The sequence below is a fragment of the Anas acuta genome, chromosome 14 (genome assembly GCF_963932015.1).
Source record: "Anas acuta chromosome 14, bAnaAcu1.1, whole genome shotgun sequence".
NCBI lineage: Eukaryota > Metazoa > Chordata > Aves > Anseriformes > Anatidae > Anas > Anas acuta.
Genome location: NC_088992.1, coordinates 5,993,632 through 6,011,736, shown reverse-complemented (window position 1 = coordinate 6,011,736; position 18,105 = coordinate 5,993,632). Strand labels below are relative to the sequence as shown.

The following is an 18,105-nucleotide window of genomic DNA, read 5'->3' as shown; positions in this document are numbered from 1 at the left end:
GCCGGGGCTGGGGCTGGGGATGGGAATGGGGTCGGGGATGGCCCCCCCCGAGGTGTCCGTGCCCTCAGCGCGGAGCCCGGTCCCCGCCGTTTGTCCCCACACGGTCCCAGTGTGGCGGCGCTCCCCGCCTCATGGTGCTGGGGGGAGCCGCGCTCAGCCCCCGTCACGTCGAGATACTTTGGCTGTGCCATGATCTCCCCACAAAAAGGTCCCAAAAAGGGTCCCCAAAAGGGTCCCAAAGCCACCCCCCGGGGCTGGGACGTGTTTGATCCCCTCAGTGAGGGTCCCATCGGGGCCCTTCTCCCACCGCTGCTCCCTGAGGTGAGCGCAGCGGGGTGTGTGAAGGATGCGGCCCCAGCCTCAAGTTTGGTGTAATTGGTGTGCCGGGCTGCTGTGTCCCACAAAAAGCCCTTTTATCTTTCTCCATGCACACTCCACGTCACATTTTTGAAGCCGGTTAAGCCCGAGGTCATCCCCATCCTCCTCCCCAGCTGCAAAACCCAGGGCTGATCCCAAAGTGCTGCCTCATGACAAATTCCAGCTCTCCCACCCCAACTCCAAGGTGTACATCTGAGTCAAGGGCTGGCTGCCTCCAGGACCCTTGTGCACACACAGATTCCCTTCATTCCTCAGAGAGGGCTAAAACAGGGGCTGCCAGGGGCTCTGCAGCCATGTGGAGACACAATCCCATCGGGAAGGAGTTTGTGATGGGTGGCACGAGCCACACCGTGTGGCTGCAGAGGGCCCTCTGTACCCGTGGTACGAGGACCCTGCTTCCAGGAAGGGGTCAGCCCCTGGGAGCAGCCCATGAGGGGCTGGAGGGAGTTTGGAGTGCTGCAGAAGGGCGCGGGGTAGCGTGGGCTCGTCTCAAAGCAGAGGAAATGCGTGGAGCTGGATGAGCTGACTCGGAAACGGAGAAACAAGACAAAGCAGAGGAAGGAACAGCTGGGAGCTCCGCACCCGTCCGACCTATCCCCAAGGCTCTGAGCTCCCATCCCGGATTTTGACGTGTTTGCGTACGACAGGGGAATGCCTTGCCAAGGCGTTTCAAAGCAATGCTGAGAACAAAACACCTTCTCTGAGATCTCCCTACATCCGTTCCAAGGCATGACAGGAGCTCGTGCTGCGCCTGCAGGGCTGTGTCTGCTCCCAGCCCGGCTGGGTGCATTACCCACACCCCGGGGCAGCTGCGGGGGCTGGCCGTGCCCAGCAGGGCATGAAGAAGACCCCACGAGGTTTCGTGTCCAGCTCACGGGGACGAGACGCAGCAGAAGGTCTGTCTGGAGTTTGGCTCTGGCAGCACGCTCCAGGAGAGCTTCCTACTCGACAGGAGGCGAGGAAGCAATTTCAATCAAATGAAACAAGCAGATAAACAAAACAAAACAAAAAAAAAAGGGAATGAAAGAAAAGGAAATAATAGGGAAGGAGACGCAAAGAATCGCAGACAATTATGACTGCAAATTTTCTAACGCACTCTGAAGCATTCATTGAAGTCAAAGACTCCTTATCCTTAAACATTCCACTTCTCTCACGAGTCTTTTCTCCAAAGATCTCTGAATATCATGCCTAAGCCAAAGTTACTTGAAAGCTCGGAAAATAAAAAGGGACAAACAGGAAATTTTTCAACTGCGAGCTGCTGTAAGGAATATTAAAGGAATTTTTTTTTCAGCCTTAAACGATTCGCAAACTCAGCCTGAAAGAGTATCTGCACTAGGAATAGCTTTCTGAGGCCAAGCTAACCTCTGTCAGAGTTTTAGCAGAGGAAACTCATGTACAAATCATCGAACAAAAAGCCAACGATGAGTAATCAAAGGCACACACCAAAATCTGGGGACAACCTCCAGAATCCACAGTCTCCAGTGGTAAAATTTTCCACTGAACACTTACTTTGGAGGAAAAGGAATTTGTTGAACACTCGCTCAGGCATCTGCTAATACAATTTTTTCGAAAAGAATGACCTCGCTGGACACAGAAGGCTGCTCATAAATACATTCATATTTATTAATACCAGTTCCACCGTTTTACATGAATATCAGACAGCTATTTTTTTTCCCTGTGTTCTGTTTGCAAATAGAGTGGAAACCAGTTCCTTTCCTACATATTTTGACTTGCAGGCTCCTCTTCAGCACATCTGTTGGAAAGAAGTTTAGCAGCTTTCCTCTGCATTGTCTCCAATTTATTAATCAACACCTTCAGCTTCCTACTGAGTTACAGCCAAATTACAGTCCCCTTGAAGTCCATGGCAGCACTTCCACCAACTTCATTAGGACCAGACACCGGCTCTTGAAGTCTCTGCCAATTCCTTAAGTGCTTTAACTTCAGCGTTGGAGATTTCTTTTTTTAATCTTCTTATGCCTGTTTCTGACACATCGTTCTACATGTGTGCATGCACAAACGGCATTTCTAAAACTAAGAAGCCCGATGGCCTTAGAAGTGAAAGGAAAAACTTTTCTTTCATTTTTTAAACCCGTGAATGGCTGCATTCATGGCCCTGAATTTCACTTTATCGGCGTTATTAGAGGAACGATGTCAATGTGAAGGGCCTGGAGCTGTTGCCCACCAGCCCCACGAGAGTCCCAGGCGCAAACCCGGCTCCACACCAGGCAGATGGCAAGAGTTCAGCCTCCAGGAATAACTTCGGCCTCTTCTTCCTCCAGTTTCCATTTCAAGGCCATCAGTGAGGCCATCGGTCTAGCGGCAGCACGCAGTGAGTGGGAAACCAGGGCTGGTTTCCACCAGGGCCAAAGCCTGGGCAGGATGAGGGATGGAGAGCAGCATTCCCATTTCGGCTCTCAGGCTCCCTTTTTGTTTAGTCACTGGCTGAGTTACGAAATCCGCTTGCAGCGTCACCCTGTCTGTGGGTTTCCCATGGGCTGGAGAGGCTACAACCAAGGAGCGGCTGGAATTTTAATTACATGTTTAAGAACTAAATCTGAGGGATTTCTCAAAGCAAATACACATCGTCTCTGCCACTGACCTCGCTGTGGCCTGAGCATCCTTCCCACCAGGCTGGAGGACGCAGTCCTCGAGTCCCTGCCGGGTGCCCCTCCTGTGAATCATCCCAGCCTGGGAATGTTCCTGGGTCCTCGGCAGCCTGGTCCTGATGGCATTTGGGCAGCTCCCCTGCAGACACACCAGGACTGGTGCAAAGCCTGGGGCAAAGAGAGAGGGGAGAATTCCTCCCTGGGAGTAGGAAAACCCCATCCCGCAGGGTGCCTTGAGGGATTCGGCCCAGCCTGCTTCCCAGCTGCTCTGGGGCTGTGGGCAACGTTTAACTGGGAAGCGCTGGGTTGTTGGGGTTTTTTGGAGGTTCATCTGGAGCGCCAGTGGTTGTTTCAGCCCGTAACCCCGCACGTGGAAGCTCGCCCGTTTCCGTGCCTCTGGCTTGCATCTGTTCCACAAGGACATCATCTGCAGGCGGGTGCGAGCCTCGGGGAAGATCAGCGCTGTCTGCCCTGTGCACGCACACGGGGCTGCACTGAGCAAGCAGAGAAACAGCAAAAAGGGGAGGAAAGATCCTCAGGGAGGTGAGATTCAAGGGAGGGAAGGCAAAACAGAGGGAAACCCAGCCCCTCAAATCAGCACCCCTCAAATCTGGGTAAAAATAGGGCACGGAGGAGTCCCTGCCATCGGGATTTGTGTCAGAACAGAGGGCAGGCAAAGGGCAGCAGTGACGGGGGGATCAGCCTTGCCCAGGCCACCAGCCCCGTCCTTCCCCTCGTCAGTCAAATCAACCCGCAGCCGGTGTCACTGGAGCCCCTGGCTGGAATTACAGCAGTCCTGCCAATGTATATTTTAAAAGACTATCATTCAATATTTAAACTGGAAGATCCCCGGTGCAGCGGCAAGCTGCTAATGAAGAGAGGAGCAGGCAGGGTGGCCCACGGAGCTAAGTGGGCTTTATCATTCCTGGGAGGAGGCACAGGGAGGTGCAGGGAAGCCTTACAGAACAAATCTCTTCTCCCTGGAGGGACAAAAAAATTTCAACACCCCAGGATTTCTCAGCCTTCCTAGCCCTCTGCATCAGAAGCAGAAGACGGTGCTATCCAAGGGGACTCAGCAGCAGACAAATGCATTGCACTGGCCTCTTTTCATGCCAGAGCAAAAAAGCACCAGGCAAGGCACTAAGGGGATTCAAAAGTTTCCCACCAGCCAGCAGCAAATTCCTTTGTCCAAGCAGAGGCACTGGACCCTCCCTGCAGAAGGGTTTTCGGGCCTTCAGATTGTGCAATCCCTCCGGTGGAACAATTACACGGAGCCTCCCTCAGACCTCATCTACAGCCATCTGCTTCTCCTCTGCTCCCCTGGTTTCACGGAGGAGGTATTTGGAGAAGCGGGGCAGGATCAGGCCCAGGAAGCGTATCGCAAGTGCTATTAAGTCAGGTTCAATCTGTCTTTTTTCCAAAGGTCTTTGATGTTTCCCATCTTTACTCTCCTGAGCCCCATTTAAATCAGTTGGAGCTGATTTAAATATTCACTTGCTGGATTGCCTTAATGTAAAACTTTACAAATTTACATTCTATTTGCTGTAGAGGTGTAAGAAGTCTCCCCAGATAATTGTTCCAGGAGGGAGTCCCGGCACCATCATTCACAGCTATAAAGTCTGTGCCACTTACATCAGCCTTCTGACTTCCCAGCAGAGAATTATGTGTATTTAAATATCTCCCATTAGCTCCTAAGGAGAAAATGCTCCAAAGACTTATGCATATTAAAGTCTCTATGTACATCCCCTTACGGGTAAAATTCCCGAACACCTCCTTATGGTCTTATAGTGATGAATTTTCTGTGAGAATGATAGAAAGTGTTATGCAACCAGCTCTTAGAGGAGGAAATCAGGCAGACAGTAACAACATTAGGAACCTGCTTGATTCCCGCAGAAATTTGTTAGGACAAAGAAGCACGTACAGCTGGGCTACATTAGCAGGTAAGCCTCATCTAGGAGTCTCCTGGGATCAGGCAGCTGAACAACGAGGTTGAAGGTCTAAGATGTCAGCAGAGATGTTGATTGTAGAGAGTCTTTCTGTTTGGTTTTCTTTAATGGGTCAGGCAAGGTCGCTGCACATTAAGCTAGGGCTTTAAGGTCTTAATCGAAAGCCTTGAACTGAGCGGTAGCTGTTCTCCTGGATGAAGACGTTAAGCTTAGACCCGGTGCTGTCAATACCTGGGAGTCTTGCGGGTGGATGGGGTCTTGGTGGAGAAACAGCCCTGCCCTGCAGGACTCCAGGCCTTTCCAGCGTTCTGGAGCAAACATGTCTGAGCTTCTCCTACAGCCGATGAACCCGGGCGGCTGTCTGGATCCCACAGGAGATGCAGTTGTGCTCAGCCACCCGCCAGCAGTGCAGGAGGAGCAGCTGGTGCCCGGCCTCTGCCGGGGCCTCCCAGGCGCGGTGCCAGCTCTGCCCGGTGCCAGGGCAGCTGCTGGAGCAGGGGGCCCTGAGGTCCCGTCCCCATGCATGAGCTGCACCAAATCCTCCTGCTGGTTTGTGAAACCGCTCCGGGCATGTGCTTCCAGTATTAAGTGCTCCCCGTCTCATTTATTTTGTTTCACTGAATCATGTTATACGGGGGGAACTTGCCACATGGCTATGCTATGTTTGAACAGAACTTGGATGCGTGCACAAAGCCCAACGGAAAGCTCTGCACTGCGGCTTCTGCTTCAGGATGGCTTCTGTTGGTGAAACCAGGTTAAAACAGAGACCTGACGGCCTCCTGGGACAACGGGATGGAGGAGCTGAAGCAGGGCCGGTGGCCATTTGAGGCAGCCCTCGTAGCCCCCACACCTGGCACACACACTGACCCATGCCACCACAGCTGGGCCGTGTGGCACCACTGTGTAGTGCTTAGGAAGACGTTTAATGACGGCAAAACACCGCCCAACGGCACCGAGAAAGGCTCTGAGGGACCGCATCCCCCTGAAGCGTGGCGCCGCCATCTTGGGGAAGGGACAGCTGTGAGGCGACCGCCGCCATCTTGAAGGGGGCGGGGTGGGGATGGGGGGGGTGCGCCGCCATCTTGAGGAGGGCGGTGCCGTTTGAGGCGGGCGCCGCCATGTTGGGGAGGGGCACACTGAGCGGCCAGCGCCGCCATCTTGAGCAGGGCAACCCCGGTGGAGGCGGGCGCCGCCATCTTGAGGAGGTCAGCCACGGCGTGCGGGCGGAAGCCGGCCTCCCGCCGCCATCCCTTCCGGCTGAGCGCGGCCCCTTCCGGCCCCCTCGCGCTGCCACTTCCTTTCCAGCGGCGGCCGCCGGAGCAGACGGGCGGGTGAGTGCGGGCCGCCCGCCGCCATCCGGCAACATCCGATAACATCCACCTTCCCCCGGCTTTCCCCGGTCCCCCCCCCGGCTCCTCCCCGGCTTCCCCGCTCGCCGCCCGCTTGCCCGGCCCCGTGGCTGCCCGAGGGAGGCGGTCCTGGCGGAGCCCGGTGCTAGGCCGCGGCCGAGCCGGGGGCTGCCGTAGGTGGGCGGCCGGCGGAGGGCCGGGGTGCCGGGAGGGGCACGGCACGGCCAGCCGGGGGGAACGGGAGAAGGGCTGGGGGGCTGGGGGCTGCACTGGGTCTGGTGGCGGCTTCTTAGGGCCTCCTGGGTGCCGGGTCCACGTCCAGCGTGTGCTCAGTGGGGTGCTGAAGAGCAGCAGGCGCGTTGCGCTGGGGCAGAGCCTGGTAAAAACTGCCTGTGGCTTAGTGCTCACTTTGCTTTGGGAATTGAATGCTGCTGGGCTTTACGTGCCTGTAAGCAGTGGAGTTGCTTTGGGACAGTAATGTCGATGCAGCCTTTCACTGGGCATGCCATAAATATTTGTTGGAGTGGCCCTGTAGTGGCCTTTTAGACCTTGATTTAACAGGGTTACGTGCTGTTCCTAAGTAAACAGGAGGCCGCCAGGCTAAGGCTTGTGGATAAAAGTAGGTCATGCCTTGAGTTCATTTTCTTAATGAAGTCGCTATATTTTTCTCTGCTGCAAAGCACCTACTGTAGCTGGTGTTTGGCAAGAGAGGACAACAGGGAACCATCACTTTGTGCTTCACGAGCAGATGTGTGGGATCACCAAGCACCTAACTAAACATGCCTGATTGCTCCATTTGCCACCATCCACGTGAGGTGTAGGCTTTAAAGGCAGAAGCACCAGCAGCTTGAGACCCCTCTAAGCAGTTGTGGGTGCTGGCCTGCTTGCCAGCATACAGCAAAGCTGTAAATACCTGTTTGGTTTTCTTTTTTATTATTATTATTATTTTTACGATGTCTAGTTATACCTCAAAATTGGCAGATGCATTTTGCCATCAGGAACTCTGTTGTCCTGCTTTGTAGGAGGTTGCAATTGCAGTGCAGCTCATAAAATCCTTTAAGAGAATGCTGCGAAATCTATTATCGTGCGTATTTCATGTACTAATGCATTATTTTGTTGGTTTTGTTCAGAAATGGCACCCCGTAAGGGCAAGGAGAAGAAGGAAGAACAGGTCATCAGCTTGGGACCTCAGGTGGCTGAAGGAGAGAACGTGTTCGGCGTCTGCCATATCTTCGCTTCCTTCAATGACACTTTTGTCCACGTAACTGATCTCTCTGGCAAGTGAGTATTGCACACTGGTCGCCTCACTGCAGTACCTGGCTTTCTCACTATTGAAAACAAAGATTGTATTTGGCAAGATGCACGGCAGTCCTTGAGAAGCTATAAGATAAGATGCTTTGTGTTTGCGATCATCGATGTCTTGCTGTGCACCTCTATGGTGAATATTGTGCTTGAGGCACTGCAGAGTGGCTTACTGATCCAGCAGTGTGTCAGAATGGCTCGTTCCATCACCACGCTGAAGCTGGTTTGTAGGAAGGAAACTGCTTTTTTCTGAACGTGTTTTCTTTTTTTCAGGGAAACCATCTGCCGTGTGACTGGTGGCATGAAGGTGAAGGCTGACAGAGACGAGTCCTCTCCCTACGCAGCTATGCTGGCAGCTCAGGATGTCGCCCAGAGGTGCAAGGAGCTGGGCATCACTGCCCTGCACATCAAGCTGCGGGCAACTGGTGGCAATAGGTACGTTGGAGGGGTCGGGCACTGGTACACAGAGGGTGTGCCTGCTCTTGGAACCAGTTCGGTTTGGGTCTGAGACAGGAGGAAGGTGAATTCCAGTACTGGGATGTTCTGAAGTGAGGAAACTGATTTTTTAAATGAATTGTTTGTGAATTGTGTTCAGCTTGTGAATCTTTAAGAGACTGATGGCTGTGATTCTCCCTTCCAGGACCAAGACTCCCGGTCCTGGTGCCCAGTCAGCCCTGAGAGCTCTGGCCCGATCCGGGATGAAGATCGGCCGTATCGGTGAGTGATGGAGGCACGCGGCACCGTGTGTCAGTGTGGGGCCTCACTGCTAAAGTAAAGTTTTGAGGAATTATTAAGCAGAAGGAGCTCTGGGCCTACATGCCACGGGGTTCTTTAATTGAAGACTCACCAGGAGGTGGCGTGAGTTGGCTCCGGATTCCAAGTGGTTGGCTCCGTGATGGGCCTGTGCTGTAACTGCTTGTGCCAGAGCTGTTGGGTTACCTGGAAGTACCGTGCTGGTCGTAGTCATTACTTACTCATTCTTAAACTGAGTTCCTCAAACTGTTTGAGGGAGAATCCTGAACTTTGTAGGGGAGTTGCAAGATGCGGTAGTGCCGGCTGCCCTGAAAGTCGCACTGTGTGCGGTCTGTTTCGTTAGAAGTGCTTGGTTTAGGTGGGCAGGAAGATGGGGATTTCTGCATCCTTGGCATTAAAATCCTCGGGTACCAGCATTTGGTGATTTCACGGATACTTTACCTCCCACGGACTGTTCTGCCAGTGCGTGGCTTCTACAACAGCTGCTTGCTGAGGTGCAGGATGTTGGGGCTGACTGCTTGGGGTGGGTGGCTTTGCCCAGTTGTTTTTTTGGGGTTCCTCTGGAAGCTAACTGCTTGGTTTTTATTTCTTTGCTCCCGCAGAGGATGTCACTCCCATCCCCTCGGACAGTACTCGCAGAAAGGGTGGTCGCCGTGGACGTCGTCTGTAAACAATGCTGCACCTTTCATTATTAAAGCTCTCTTACAAACCTTTTCTCTGTGTGTTTGCTTGCTGAGGCGTGCTCTGAAGTTGAGCAGCTTTACTCTGATGACAGCCACAACAGAGGTGCTGTGTGTGCTTGAACGTACACCAGAAAAGCTTCTAAAAGCACTGAAATTACAGCTCCCTCAGCTGCTCTGCTGATGCGTTTATGCTGCCAGATGTATTTCAGAAAAATGACTCCTCACTTCCCGGCTGTGCCCCGCTTCCTGCGCTGATGTTTACCTTACACTGAACGTGCTGCCATCACGTGGAATAAATGCCCGTTTCCACCTCTTAAAATATTCTCTTCGCAGCTCTCCAAGCTTTTAAATTACCTGTTTTTGTCACTTCCTTGGCTATAGAAAGATTTCAGACCAAGGGAAGGTGTGTGGGCATAGGGAGAAGTACAGTTTAAGATGGCTGAGTTCCTGTATGCTCACAGTGTCAAGCTGACGGTTAAAATAGTGGCTTCTGCCTTTCAGGAGATGAAATTATCAAAATTCCTCCTGTGAGATGGTGACTACAGCCCTAATACTGCACAGTGCCTGTGGTGATGTGGGTCAGTCTTGTGCTCTCCTTTGATCTCGAGGGCAGGGCAGCAGGCAGCTTATTTCAGAGGCAGGTTCTCCTCAGCTGCAATTCCATGCTCTGCAGTGAGAGTCTGTCTTGGCAATGAGCGAGCACTTCTAAAACAGTTGTCCAGGAATACTTGCAGTCAGGTTTAAGTGATGGTAGCTGTGTCTTAATCAGGATTGATGAAAACTTAGAATTTTTAGCACACTTCCATGGCAAATATAAATCATTGTATAAATGCTGCTGTGTGGCCTACAAATAAAGCTGGAAGGCAGTGTCTTGAGATCCTGGGCCCTTGGACACCATCTGTCTCAAGATCCTCATGTCTGAGAACTTCACTCCTTTCCTGCAGGCTTTCCCACACCTTTGTATCTTAAAATACTTCACAGGATTCCTTCACCCACCCACCTCCCTCGTTACCAGAAAGGATACCTGGGCCAGCAGCTTTGTCGGAGGCGCTCTGCTTTCAAAGCAGGCTCTGTTCCAGTGAGGCCGCTCACCCCAAAGGAGATCCAGGGCACATTGCTCCTGCCGAGCTCCGTTTTCAGCTCCCCAGCTCTCGCAGTAAAAGGGGATGTAAGTCGGTGGAGGAAATGAGACTGATCTGAAGCCGTGGCGCGCCTTACTTTCTGTAGTTAAAAAAGCTTGGATGCTTGTGGTTTCGGAGTTAGTCACGATCTCTTCGAGGTGTCCCTGCTGTGGAAAAGAAAGCTACGCTTGTCAGCGAGCTAACGAGCGGTGGGTTTTCTGCAAGCTGTTGCTTAATACATGACTTCCCGTTTGTGTGGAAAAAAAAATCTCTGCCTGGGCCCATGTTCCTAAGCCAGCATTTCTCTTGGCATAGCCGGGGTGTTTTGTTTGTAATTTTATACGCGGCTGTGGAAAACTTTAGAAATAAACTTTCCCTTCTGCCTTAAAAGTGCATTATTGCAGTTTAAATAGCCATTTTCCTGTACTCTAAGTGTTCTTTGAACTTTGTGTGGAGAAAATGCTGAAAAAAATGAAGCCAAGGGTGGTTTGTTCAGGCAGCACGGAGTTGAATGTAGCCTGGTGCTGAGGAGGGGACGGGGCAGAGCTGTGCGAGAGCAGGGAGCTGCGTGGCACCGCAGCTCCACTCAGTGCGATCCTTATTAAAAAAATAATCCTAAATACAGTTAAACCTTGTTGTTTTGGTGTTACTCTGTCCATGGTGATGTTAATTGGGTGGCTTCGGGAGGTGGGTGTTTGGGGAAAGCTCTGGGAAGCACAGCCGCCGTGCGGGGAGCTCGGAGAAAGGGGAAGGTGTGCTCTGAGAGCAGCTTTGGGTCTGCCTGGCTGAGCTCTCCCACACAAGAGGGTCAGGGCTGGCCGCAGGGTTGTGTCCCCACAGGACCGGGGGCTGTAACCCCAATTCATGCCTCTTTTTTCTCCACCAGTTGCTCGAGCAGCCGCTGAGCCCTTCCTTGGTGAGCCGGGGGCTCCTGCTGCACCGAGCACGGTGCGTGGGCTGGGTGCTTAATGGCAAACTGTTTTATTTTTTCAGCTGATCTGACGTCTTCGGAACAACCTCCCGCAGCAGCGTGAAGTCCCCCAGAAGAGAAAACAGCAAATGAGGAAGAGAAAGGGGAGAGCCGGCCTGTGGTGGGAGCACAGGGCCCGGGGCCCAGCGGGGCCTCCTGGAGAGGCCTCGCGCGCTTTGTGCCCCTTCCTGCCCCTGTTGAGCTGGTTTATCTCGTGCAGTCATGTGTGAATCCGCCAGTCCTGTAAAAATACCCCCAAAAACAGAGCCGAGAGGTGGCAGGCACGTGGCAGCGATGGGTTTGTGTTCGCTGGTAGCTCCCAGGGCCCTGTGAGAGCCCCCGGCTCTGTGCCTGCTGTCACGGGCTGCCAGAACCAAGCCCTGTCAGGAGAGTGTCCCCAGGGATATTTCCACCAACATGTCTGAAATAAAGGCTCTGAGGCCTGGGTCAAGGCCTTGGGGCAGCACACAAGTGGGAACCAAGCCCCCAAACTGCTCCTTATCCCAGATGTCAAAGTGGCTCGGTTTGCCCCCAAAAAACACAGCCGGTTCCCCAGCCCCTGTAACAGCGTCACAGCTCTCATGGGCAGCACACAACGGAGCTGTGCTGACTGGTTTGGGGAGGGATTTGGGATGGTCTCGGTCCACGGCCCGGTTCTGGATGCCCGTGGACAGGGCCCTGGGGCTGTGGGGGACGTGGGGCTGGGGGCTGCACCCCACTGGTGGGGGCTGGGCACAGCCCTGAGGCGATGGAAGAGACATTGGGGAAAATAAATAAATAAATAGATAGATAAATAAATAAATAAATAAATAGGCTGAAAGCTGCTAAAGGGAAGGTCGCCATCTTCCTAGGAAAACCGGTAACTTACTTCTGCAAAACTTCAAATGCCACAGCCACGTGTGTACAGTAGAAGTTTTTTTTTTTTTTTTTTAATTTTTATTTTTAATTAAAACCCTGCGTGCAGAGCCGGGGCTGATGCAGTGCTGAAAGCCCCGCGGGGGGCTCGGTGCCAGGGGCAGGCCTGGCTCAGGGCTCGGTTGCTCCCTCTCCCCCCGCGGCTCCTGGCCCGCAGCACGGGGCAGAGCTCCATGAAATCGCTGCTTTCGCTTTCCAAATTCCTGTTCTCTCTCCCCACTTCCCCCTTCGGGCCAAAAGCTGTGGTGGAGGCACGGCCCCGGGGCTGGGGGCTCACAGCCCCGCTCCCCCTGCACCCAGCGAGGGGCCGAGGAAACCAAATTCCCTGGGCTGGGTGCGGGGAGGGCCGGAGGTGTTACCGGGTGGTTTTATGGGATTTTTTCCCTTTTGAATGCCCAGGGTGTGTTGCTGGTTTCTATGGACGTGCTAAAGAGTTGTTTGCCCTCAGAGCAGCAGAAGTTCTTCATTAATCTTCATTAATTAATGCCTGCCTCTGGGGCCGGTGCAAGGGGGCTTCTGCGAGCCCCTGCCCCAGTCCTAGGGGGTGACTCCGGTTATTCCCCAGGCCACATTTCTCAGCTGCCTGGCTGAGATTTTTATTTTTATTTTTTCAGTGCAGTCCCTGCTGGCACAGAAGTCAAGGAAATGGGAATATTTGCTAAAGAACCCCGCTTGTCCTCGTCCCAGCACCACAACTTTGTGCAGCAGGAGCCGCGCGCCGAGTGCTGCCCGGTGACTGGTGACACCTTTATCGCCACCCCTTTAATTTCGTTCCCAGTTCTGCTCTCCCTGCCTGCAGCCCTGCTGGGTCCCACAGCTGGGGCCGTGGAGCTGTAGGGCCGTGCTCCTGCTGTAAAATCCCTCTGTAAAATCACCAGCACTGTGCAGGGATGGGGGCTGCACGGCCCCATTGTGGTGTGTGGGGTCCAATTTGTGGGGCTGCTCGTCCTTCCTTGCTTTGGGGTGGGGGCTGTGGGGTGGGGGCTGCTCATGGGCACCCCAAACCCACCGCAGGCAGGGTGTGAGGGCTTGGGAACACCCGGCAGCTCATTAAACGGTGCCCCTCAGCCCCTTTGGTGGCTGGGAGCCCTCCCCAACGCACCCCACATCCCATTTTCCCCATCCTATACCCTGTACCCCACACCCCATCCCCTACCCCTGGGGACCCCAGAGCCCCGTGGTGCTGTGCCGGGTGTCACAGCATGGCAGTGGGACTGGGGGCGATGCCCGACGTGGTGGCAGTGAGATATTTGGGATGGGAGCGAGATATTTGGGATTGCACCCAGCTGCAATATACGGGACGGGACCCGGCATCATCTCTGGACCAGAGACCTTCCGAGCAAAGCTCTGCCTGGCAACAGCTGATGCGGGTGCCAGCAGCCAATGGGGCTTTTTTTTTCCTGCCCCCCCCCCGCCGGGGGTGGCAGTGGGGGGGTGCCCTGGGGGGGTATTTCCAGCCCTGGCCCCCCCCAGGGTTCTCATTTCCCCATCGGGTTTGGGTTCGGTGCCGACGGTGCAGCCATGGCCGAGGAGCAGCGGGACCTCATCTCCGACCGCGGCAGTGGGGTGGTCCCCATGGGGGACACCCAAAGGTGCTGGGGGGGTCCCAGAGGGGGGGCACGGGGGGACAGAGGGGCTGTGGGGCAGTTGGGGTCACGCTGGGGGGCTAAATGGGGTGAGGCTGAGCGAAGGCGGCTGCGGCGTGGCCATGGGGTGGAAGGGGTCGCGGCATGGATATGGAGCAGCGTGGTGTGGTTATGGGGTGGGGGAGGATTGGGGGCCGAGGGGGGGTCGCGGAGGGTTTTTTGGGGTGATTGGGGTATGGGGTGGGTATGGGGTGGGTGGGTTCACGGTGTGGCGGTGGGGCAGTGGGGTCATGGCGTGGCTGCGTGGTGGCTTTGGGCATGGCGTGGTTATGGGGCCGAGAGCTTCATGTGCTGGTTGTGGGGTTTGGGGGGGGCACGGCGTGGCTGTGGGGTGAGGGGGGGGTCCTGTCCAGGCTGTGGGGTGAGGGGGGGTCCTGTCCTGGCTGTGGGGCAGGTTCCCATCCCCGTTATAGGGGCGGGCAGGTTCCCCTCTGGTTATAGGGCGGACGAGGGCACAGCATGGCCCCACAGCCCCATGGGGCCACCGCCATGCCCCAGCCAGCCCCCCCCCAACCTCCTTGCCCCCCCAATTTAACACCCCCAGCCAATGAAAAATCCAGGAGCAGTGACATCATCGGTCACCAGGCAGACAGCCTGGCAGCGGGGCCAGATCTCAACATGTGCAGGGAGCACCCTTGGGTGCTGCACCCCGCAGGGCACGGGCGGCTCCCTGGGGCAGGACATGGTCCAGAAGGGCTCGGGGCCAGGCCACGTAGACATTTTCTGCCTTTTTTTTGCCTTTTTTTTGGCTTCTGTGCGCGATCCCAACACCGCACCCCGGGCACGCGTCCAGGCTGCGGAGAGCGGGGGCTTCGCTCCTCTGCTCTCTCCAATTTTTGTACTAATTAATAAATAAATCAGGGCGTGTTTTCTGACCCCGGGGACCAGCCAGGCTTCGGGCGGCCTCACCACCCCACGTAGGGCTGTACCCCAGACACCCCAGCCCCATGGCAGCCCCCACGTGTCCCCACCTCGGTTTCAGTTCCCGGTGCGCGGCGGCCACCCGAGCGCAGCCAAATCGCTCGTGCAGCACCTGGGGGGGGGGTTGCATTTGTCTGGGTGCCAGCGAGCTCCTCGGAGCAGGATTTGGGGATGGTTTGGGGACAGTGGGAACCACAGGGCTCCTCCATTGGGCATTGGGAAGGGATTTGGCAATGCGCACCGCGATCGTGACCGGGTCCCCCCCCCGTGTGTCCCGCAGGTCTGCCTTCGGGCGCAGAGCCGCCCTGTCCACGCTGTCCATCCTGGTGGCCCTGCTGATCGCCGGCCAGGCCGTCACCATCTACTTCGTGTACCAGCAGAGCGGGCAGATCAGCAAGCTGACCAGGACCTCCCAAAACCTGCAGCTGGAGGCGTTGCAGCGCAAGCTGCCCAAGAGTCAGTACCCCCCGGGGCATCGCCGTGATGGGGGGGGGCACGGGGAGAGGCACCGGGTCCTGCTCTGCCACCAAAGCCAGGAGACAGCGAGGGCTTGGTGGTCCCCGGGGGTGTGGGGATTGCCCTAGGACCACCTGGAGCCAGGGGATTAAAACGGGGGGGTCCCAGCGAGGGGCTGTGCCCTGCTCCTCACACCGCTCCCCCCTTGGCAGGCAGCAAGTCCGCCGGCAACATGAAGATGTCGATGGTGAACACCCCCCTGGCCATGAGGGTCCTGCCTCTCGCCCCCTCCCTAGATGACACGGTAAGCCACGCTGCGGCCACATGCCCCAAACTGTGCGGGGCTCAGAGCCCTCCCTGGTGCTCACCCCCACCTCTGCTTCCCTTCCCCAGCCCGTGAAGGACATGGGGCCCCCCAGCAACAAGACCGAGGACCAAGTCAGGCACCTGCTGCTGGTAAGCTCCCCCAGGAGCTCCACCGAGCCCCACGATGAGGCGATGAGACAATGAGCTCTGCTGGCTGGGACTGGGTTTTCCTTGGGCTCCTGGAGCTCCTGGGTTTGGTGATGGAAGCCGGGCTTCCTCCCACCCCATCCCCACGTCCTCCTCCCTCTGTCTCACCCCGTGCGCCCTCTGCAGCAGGCAGACCCGAAGAAGATGTTCCCGGAGCTGAAGGACAGCCTGCTGGGCAACCTCAAGAGCCTGAAGAAGACCATGACCGACGCGGACTGGAAGGTTGGTGCCGGCCTCTGTCCTCCTGCCCTTCCCTCGCTGCCATGGCCTGGGGGGGGGCAGCATAAATCCTGCTGGTACCGGGGCTGGGGACCCTGGGCAGCCCCCAGTTAACGCTGCTCTCCCCTCCACAGTCCTTCGAGTCCTGGATGCACAAGTGGCTGCTGTTCGAGATGGCCAAAAGCCCCAAGCCGGACGAGCGTAAAGCCATCCCGGCGGAGAAAGGTAACCAGGGTGGGGGCCCTGAGCTTGTGGGGGGTTAGGGCTGACCCCAAAGGCAGCTGCACCCCCTGTCCCCTGCCTCCTGACCTCTTCCTCCTGTGGTCAGCCTCCCTTTGGAGGCCCTTGGGGAGAAAAAGCAAGGCTGAAAAGCCAGAGCAGCGCCCGGACCCCTCGGGGTTTGGTTACCCCGGGGCTTCAGGGGGATCACTGGGGGGGGTAAAATTAATTAGCTGCTTCAGGGAGCTCGCTGAAGTTAATTAGCTGCTCAAGGCGGATCTCTAAAATTAATTAGCTGCTTCTAGATGAGGAGGCAGGGTCACGGTGCTTGCTCCCACCAGGGGAAACGGGTTTCCTTGGGGAAATCCCAGCGAGGCCACGCTCCCGAGTGCTGCTGCTTCCCCAAATGGGCTCGCCCCGCTGCCTGCCCCCTGCTGCAGCCCTTTGGGCTCCTGGGGGGTAGCAGAGCCCGAGGGAGCAGCTCACGGCCTCTCCTGTCTTTTTTTTTATTGCCCTAGTGCAAACTAAGTGCCAGGCAGAGGCCAATTTCGGTGGTGTCCATCCGGGTCGCTTCCGCCCCGAGTGCGATGAGAACGGGGACTACCTGCCCAAGCAGTGCCACGCCGGCACGGGCTACTGCTGGTGCTGCTACAAAAACGGCACCAAGATTGAGGGCACGGCCACCCGGGGAGAGCTGGACTGCTCGGGTAGGTGGCGGGGCGAGCAGCGTGCCCAGCTCACGGTCAGGGAGAGGCAGCCAGGGAGAGCACGGGGCTGGCACCCGTCCCCTCAACTCCTGGTGCCCCAGGAGCTGAGGAATTGCATGAATCTTCCCCAAAATACAATTAAAGCCCCGTGCGCCGTGCTGCCGAGCCCCCAGGGTGCTGGGTGAGGCCGTGGGGGCTCCACGCTGAGCTGCTGCTGTCCCCCCCCTGCAGGGGCCGCGCTGACGGAGCCCGACGAGATGATCTTCTCCGGGGTGGACATGCTCAAGCTGGGCGCTGAGAAAGGTGAGAAAAAGGGGTGGGCTTCGGGGATACGGGTATGGGAGGGGATGGGGACACAGGTCTGGGTTTCGGGGGGTCCTGCGCTGCTGGGGGGCACCGTGGGGATAAAAGGGGCAGAGAGGGCTCAGTGCTGATCCCTCCCTTCTCTTTCTCTCCCAGCAGCCAAGTAGAAGAGGACACCTGCAGCTGCCCACACGGCTTTCAGCACTCCAGCTCGGGTTTTTTTTTTTTGCTCTATCCCCTTTCTGCTCTTCCCTCGCTTTCCCAAACACCCCCGGGCACTCCTTCCCCGTGATCACTTACCCTCCCCTGCTCCAGGGCCTGGCCTGGGGTCGATGAGAGTTGGCTGGGGCTGTCCCCAGGATAAATGCCACAGAGGAAACGTTTCCTAAAACTGGAGGTGGAGCAGGCTGGAAGCATTTTCAGCCGCAGCAGACCCCCAGTCCCTTCCCCTGTCGCTGATGGGGTACGAGCTGCAGTGAGGGCGTTGTGTGAAGGACACCAGCTGGTTCCCAGCCCTGTGCCTGGCCCCCAGGGCACTTCTCCCCCAGCCCAGGCTCTGTGATTGCTCCTGCTGAAGATCGAGCCACTAACGCCTGCTTTCTTAGCCTGAACAAACATTAAACGCAGCAAAACCACCTCCACCAGCTTCTTAACTAAAGTCTGTAGGTAGGGGCTCTACTAAAGCTTCCTATTTCTCGTGTTTTATTTTTTAATACTCAGTTTTGTAGGGATAGGTGCTTACCTTCAGCTTCAACTTCAGGCCTGGAGGCAGAGGGGCTTTTAATCTTCCTGACCGATCTGATACTTCCTTGATAAACGATGTCACAAGCTAATTATTTCAAATAAACTTTTGAATAAGAAAGCCTCAGAAGCAAGCAGCCCCAGAGCTGGGTCCTTGCCCTAACGAAGACTTCAGGAAAAGAAAACTGCAGGGCCCCTGCGGGCACACTGGTACACACCATGTTCCTTACCCCACTTGTCCAGTGGCCCATGCCCAGCTCTGGAGGCTGAAATCACCTTCAAAGGCATTTGGGGGGGGTTAAAAGGGGTGCAAGGAGAGCTCCCTGCTGTGCCCACACCTCACACGTGCTGAGGGTG

At 56.0% G+C, this 18,105-nt stretch overlaps 2 protein-coding genes across 3 annotated transcripts; both read left to right on the top strand.

The window, feature by feature from the left end:
- The first annotated feature begins 6,102 nt into the window (after nt 1-6,102).
- Nucleotides 6,103-9,048, top strand: RPS14 (ribosomal protein S14). The gene is made up of 5 exons (XM_068697914.1): nt 6,103-6,261; nt 7,410-7,560; nt 7,855-8,016; nt 8,222-8,298; nt 8,937-9,048. The coding sequence occupies exons 2-5, from the start codon at nt 7,412-7,414 to the stop codon at nt 9,002-9,004; spliced, it is 456 nt and encodes a 151-aa protein (XP_068554015.1). The 5' UTR covers nt 6,103-6,261; nt 7,410-7,411; the 3' UTR covers nt 9,005-9,048.
- Nucleotides 9,049-13,457: 4,409 nt separating this feature from the next.
- CD74 (CD74 molecule) lies at nt 13,458-17,642 on the top strand. Of its 2 annotated transcripts, XM_068697857.1 has the most exons (9): nt 13,458-13,615; nt 14,871-15,046; nt 15,259-15,350; nt 15,440-15,502; nt 15,686-15,781; nt 15,913-16,003; nt 16,516-16,704; nt 16,936-17,007; nt 17,167-17,642. In XM_068697857.1, exons 1-9 carry the CDS (start codon nt 13,545-13,547, stop codon nt 17,172-17,174), a joined length of 858 nt encoding a protein of 285 aa, XP_068553958.1. In that variant the 5' UTR covers nt 13,458-13,544; the 3' UTR covers nt 17,175-17,642. The 2 variants fall into 2 exon arrangements, with proteins under 2 accessions (XP_068553958.1, XP_068553959.1); XM_068697858.1 differs by lacking the exon at nt 16,516-16,704.
- The last annotated feature ends 463 nt before the right edge of the window (nt 17,643-18,105 follow it).